Source organism: Topomyia yanbarensis, chromosome 2, assembly GCF_030247195.1.
Source record: "Topomyia yanbarensis strain Yona2022 chromosome 2, ASM3024719v1, whole genome shotgun sequence".
In the NCBI taxonomy this organism is placed as follows: domain Eukaryota; kingdom Metazoa; phylum Arthropoda; class Insecta; order Diptera; family Culicidae; genus Topomyia; species Topomyia yanbarensis.
In genome coordinates, this window is record NC_080671.1 from 133,416,326 (window position 1) to 133,421,637 (window position 5,312).

The following is a 5,312-nucleotide window of genomic DNA, read 5'->3' on the forward strand; positions in this document are numbered from 1 at the left end:
AAAATTGCCATAGGGTCCCGTAACAATAAAAAACAGACTTCCGAGACAATTTGAAGAGTTTTGATACTCATATTGCTAGGACATTATTAAAATTTACAAATCATATCCTAGTACTGGAACATTACTCCGGAAAATCCGGATTACCAAAAACCAGATCCATTATTCCGGTTCTATTGTACAGAATCCAAAAGTGGACGAGTTCCTGAATCCAAAATATCTAAAAGTGTCCAAATCGGTTAAAGGACGTCATAGTTATGAGCAATTCAATTTGTGGGTACCCGGGTACCCTCGTTGGCCTGTTAAAGGTGTTTTTTTGTTGGACACATAACTGTTAAGTGAATAATTCAATTACCGTATAATATTGAAACATCTTCAAACTCAACTCTGCACAGTAGGCCTGGCCGTTTTAATATTTGCAACATATAATAATATGCTTCAAATATTAATGTTGACAAGAAAAACACTAAAGAATAACGGCAGTGTTTTCCAGGATGCTTTTCTTAAGAGGGATTCCATGAGAAACCGGCCGATTGCAAAATATGACCATCGTCGATTGGAACGAAACTTTGCAGGTGTGTTCGCTGTATGAATCTCCATGATATTCTCTGGCAATTGGAATATTTTGATACAAGAGTAATTTTTCAAAAGGGCGTAAACGTTTCTACGTGCACGAATTTCAATTTTTTTTTGTTCGATTACTGTATTTTATACAGCAAAACTATCTGAGAACAACTTACAGGGAATGAATACTTCTGTGTGAAAAAATATACACTGAAAAAATGTTGTGTCATTTTTCAAAAAAAACAAAAATTTATGATAAAGATTTAAATTGCGAAAAAACCCATTTTAAAAAAAAAAATTGTATTTTATTGTCAAAAACCTAAAGAGAAAAGAAACATTTTGAATGTAATTGCATGATGGAGAAAAAATCGGTAAAAAAGTTTTCCTAACAATAACTTCGTACATGTTTTTAAATTTCATACTAATAGACATACAAAATTGTAATTCTATTACAGAATATAATTCTAAGCACCATTTAAAATCAAAATGCATTTAACAAAAATCTTCCAAAATGCGATAGTTTTCGAGATATTTGAAATTTTGCTACTTCAAAAACAATTAATTCGTGTAATTATGCTCTTTTTAAAAGTTATTCGCGTTACCCCATCAAAAAATGTCAAAAATTTAATGTTTATCGTTTTAAAGACGTAAAAGCAACCTTTTTAGTGTATTTGGATCATGGAGAAGCTTTCAATAAAAAGTTTTCCTAACAACAACTTTTGACATTTTTTTATAATTCTTACTATTTGCAGTCAAAAATACAATTTTCTTTTTGAATATGATTCTAAACGCCATTTTAAATCGAAATGCTCCTAACAAAAAATTTCTAAAATGTAGTAGTTCTCGAGATATTTTACCTTTTGTTTTAACAACACAATTATTCTGTTTTATTACGACCTTTTCATAAGTTAGTCGCGCTCTTGTATATAGAATCTTATTTCTAGTCTTAAGATAGCTGTAAAATTTTTCTTTAAAAAAAAAAAATATTTCACCATTGTAACCTCCTAGTTTTAAAATATCCAAAATGTAAAAACAAAAGAATTTGGCACCGCCAAGCTATCGCATTTGTGCCTATCAAATAAACGAAATGAATAAAAAAAATAAATAAGTTAGTCGCGTTTCTCCATCAACAATAGTAGGTTTTTCAAAACGCCCGTAAACTTTCGTGTAACTTTCTCTTTGACATCAAGGCGATATTGTAAACCATTTGAAAGTTACATGAAAGCAACCAAAATATATTTCAACCATAGGGTCTGTTGATTAAACTATATAGCTGAATCATATGTTGGTTGTTGAAAAATATTTGCTTACATATCAACAATACAGAATGTGTCCATTAAAAATAAAATTAAAAATAAAGATAACAAACGTGTTATCCTCAGGATGCAGTGGTAGAACTACAATATTCAGAAACGAAATGAGTCGTTCCACGGTATGGTTAACAAGAGCTTGAAGGGGAACGTACGCACAAGAAAGCTGAACAGAAATTCCTGAAAAAAATGTTGATTCAGGGACGAATCTTTGAGAATAGTACATACCGATCGGATAGCATAGTTTCTTTTCTTCTACTATTTTATTATACGCGGGATAAATGTCAAAACCCTTCTGCATAACTGAGCTGCGTAGGTTTTGGTACTGCGCCTTAGAAAAATCATTTTCACAAATAAATCTAAGTGCCTCCTCCGCAGTAAACGCTTCTGCAATCGGGACAGCCACGGATCCTAAATTCTCAACAGTAGATCTGACCGGACTTTTCGACAATCGTTCGATTTGTCTGCCAACTAAACGGAAACCAGTAGAATTAGCGTTGCCGGCTGACGCTAAACCAAGTTCTTCCGTGGAATACTTATCGCGCAACTTTCCTAATCGCTTTATTTTGACTCTGCGACATATTTCGGAAAATGGTTTCCTCTTTCGGCCTTTACCTTTACCTTCGACTTCGAATCTTAGCTTTCCTTCAAGCCACACAAAATTTTCCAGCTCAAACCGAATTTGCGTGCGCTTGCTCCGAATACACAAACTTCTAAATTCCAACATGAAGATTTTTATTTTCTTCCGAGCACTAACAAGTCTCAATTTTACATTTGGATTACTACTTGTAATGAACTTAAGCTGTTCATCTGTCTTTTTACCAGTGATAAACAAATTCGCCAATTCTCTTCGACTAATATCCATATTTACTAGTTTTATTTAAAACGAATAAAATCAGAAAACATTTTTTGACAGTCGTTCCACTTATGCAAAGCTTTTTTCATAATACAACGATATGTGTGTAAATGCGTTGAACCTGCAAAACTACAAACTTTAAATTTAAATTGAAAATTTTAAAAAAATATCGTGTTGGTCTATTTTTGCTCAAATATACTAAAAAGTATGGTCTTTTATGTGGTTGAAACAGTATTCAATTTTAGGTGCCCGCATCAGTGATAATGAGCCTTGAAATAGGCTATTTTTTAACGAAAAGTGTCCATAACTTTTTAAAGAAAAAAGTTAGACCTTCGGTGTCTTGGAGAAAAATACTCGGTTTGAAGTTTTCAATAAGCTGTTCAAAGGTTGTGTTAACGAAAAGTAAAAGATACGAAAGTTATACTAAAAAAACCTTTTTTTTTCAGGAACAACCTAATCTTTTTTTAATTTCTTGTATAATAAAAACTAAAAGAGATAGAGCTTTAATATATTCAACAAATTTATTCAAAATAAGTTACAACTTTGTGGAAGACTGTGGAGCTCTATCTTTCATCAGTAAAAAGGTTATTTTCGTATTTTAGATAAATTAGAACCACCCTAATAACTATTCCAATAAAAAGAAGCATCTTCTGATGTACACAAATTCATCCTAAGACATGATACGGCTAAATTATACAGGTTTGTCAGAAAGTAAAAATTCCTCCTAAATGAGCGATCTGGACCACTGTGCAATGGCGCTAGCACGATTCTCTTCACTTCTAGGAATCCCTCATGGCTGGAGAACGAACATACGGTGAACGGCTTATGAGTCCCAGAGTCATGTCCTCTAAACCGCCACACCAGGGAGCTATTGACCAGTGGCGGATCCAGGGAGACGGTCCTGGGGATCCGGACCCCTCCCGAATTTTTTAACTTACTGAGAAACTTTAAAATAATTTCTATTTTAATTCATTCTAAACTCAAATTCGTTCCAAAGCAATTTAGATCTCCAAAATTGATTTTAATTAAATGAGGTTATTAAATATTACGTATTGTACAATGAACATTTCAAAATCGAAATTTCGGACTCCCTCCGAATTTTTTTTTCTAGATCCGCCCCGGTATTGACGAATTATAAAGATGGTTACTGAGTGAACCTTTCAAGGATAGAACGACGCGTTCGCCACTCAAATATTATTCACACAATGGATCTATTTTTAAACCCCGATTAAAATCTGCAAATTAAACAACGATCGCTGAGAGAAAATTGACAGAATTATTCCAAATAAATACAGAGCTGTGTATCATTTTAGGTTATAAAATTCACATACAAATAACATCAAATGGACAGGGTCACATGTAAATAAAGATGCTTTAAACATTTTATCAATTCCGAAGAATGAAACTTCTTCTCTAAACCGTGGGTTCCAGGTTCAACAACTTTAGATCATACATACACATGATGTAAAATCACAGAATAAGAAGGAAAGAATTTGGAACTCAATATTATACATCATAATGATAATTGATGATAATAGATAGTGGGAGTAAAATGATAATTGGTAGTAGTATAAGTAACTCTTTCATCGTTAGGCTATTTAGTGTATTTGAAGGAAAAACTCAAACCACTTGTTGAATGTTACCATCGCACAAAAACGGCTTAGCTGCAACGTCGAATAACGGCACGATAGTTTGTTTAGTGTTTTGACAACGCAACGCGCATCCGAATGCAGCCTCATCGCAGCGACCAATGTTTTCAAAACTTCCGCTTTTTGTTAGCGCCTAGGTACTGCAGCAGGGTCGTGCCAAATCAACCCCGTCACTTGTCCGTTAATGACTATAAAACGGTCCGGTATGCTCCCAGCAATCATCAGTCGCAGTTGAACAGTATCAGCCAGTGTACCGCTGCAGTAGTGCTTCGAGAACCGTCAAAACCACCAACCGTAATCATCATGAGCAAGATCTGCGCTTTGCTTTTACTCGCCACCGTCATCATGGGCGCCATGGCCAGCTACCAAGCCCCAGCTCAACAGCACGGAGGAGGATACCACGCTGCCCCGGCTGCGCACTCATACTCTGCCAAGGCGAAGTGCGGAGCTAACTTGATGGTCGGATGTGCTCCTAGTGTTGCCCACGTACCCTGCGTGCCAAGCCATGAACACGGCGGACACGGTGGACATGGCGGATACTGAGCGGCTGCACCTGGCTAGAACTGCGACTGTTGACCGAACAGCGAACAAATCTGGTTGATGTGATAGAATGGTGTTAATTGTTATGGATTTAGTTAGGAGAGATGAAGAATGAATAAATTGTTAGTTGGAACTAAATCTGAGAATTGTTTCTTGTATGGATCCGTTGATGGTTTTGCTGGCTTTTTACTTTTGTCCCTGATTAACCGTCTGCTTGAACCGTTCACTTTGAAATCGTTCTCTCAAGAATTGGAAAAGAATTTTTTTAATCATGAAAATAAACGATGTGTTGTTGTAAGTTCACATTGAGTTGTGTGCAATGCATCATAAGAATCACTCAACATTTTCTCCCCGAAAAAGTCGGCAAGCATGAATTTTGAATTATACGTTTAAATG

The 5,312-nt window shown here is 35.2% G+C and overlaps 1 protein-coding gene across 1 annotated transcript; it reads left to right on the top strand.

Annotated features, from left to right (window-relative positions):
- Positions 1-4,399: 4,399 nt before the first annotated feature.
- Positions 4,400-5,091, top strand: LOC131681400 (uncharacterized). The gene has a single exon (XM_058962160.1). The coding sequence runs from the start codon at positions 4,455-4,457 to the stop codon at positions 4,917-4,919; it is 465 nt and encodes a 154-aa protein (XP_058818143.1). The 5' UTR covers positions 4,400-4,454; the 3' UTR covers positions 4,920-5,091.
- The last annotated feature ends 221 nt before the right edge of the window (positions 5,092-5,312 follow it).

Excerpts from the sequence above, each read along its gene's own strand:
- LOC131681400 (XM_058962160.1), top strand. The coding sequence starts at position 4,455 with ATGCAGCCTCATCGCAGCGACCAATGTTTTCAAAACTTCCGCTTTTTG.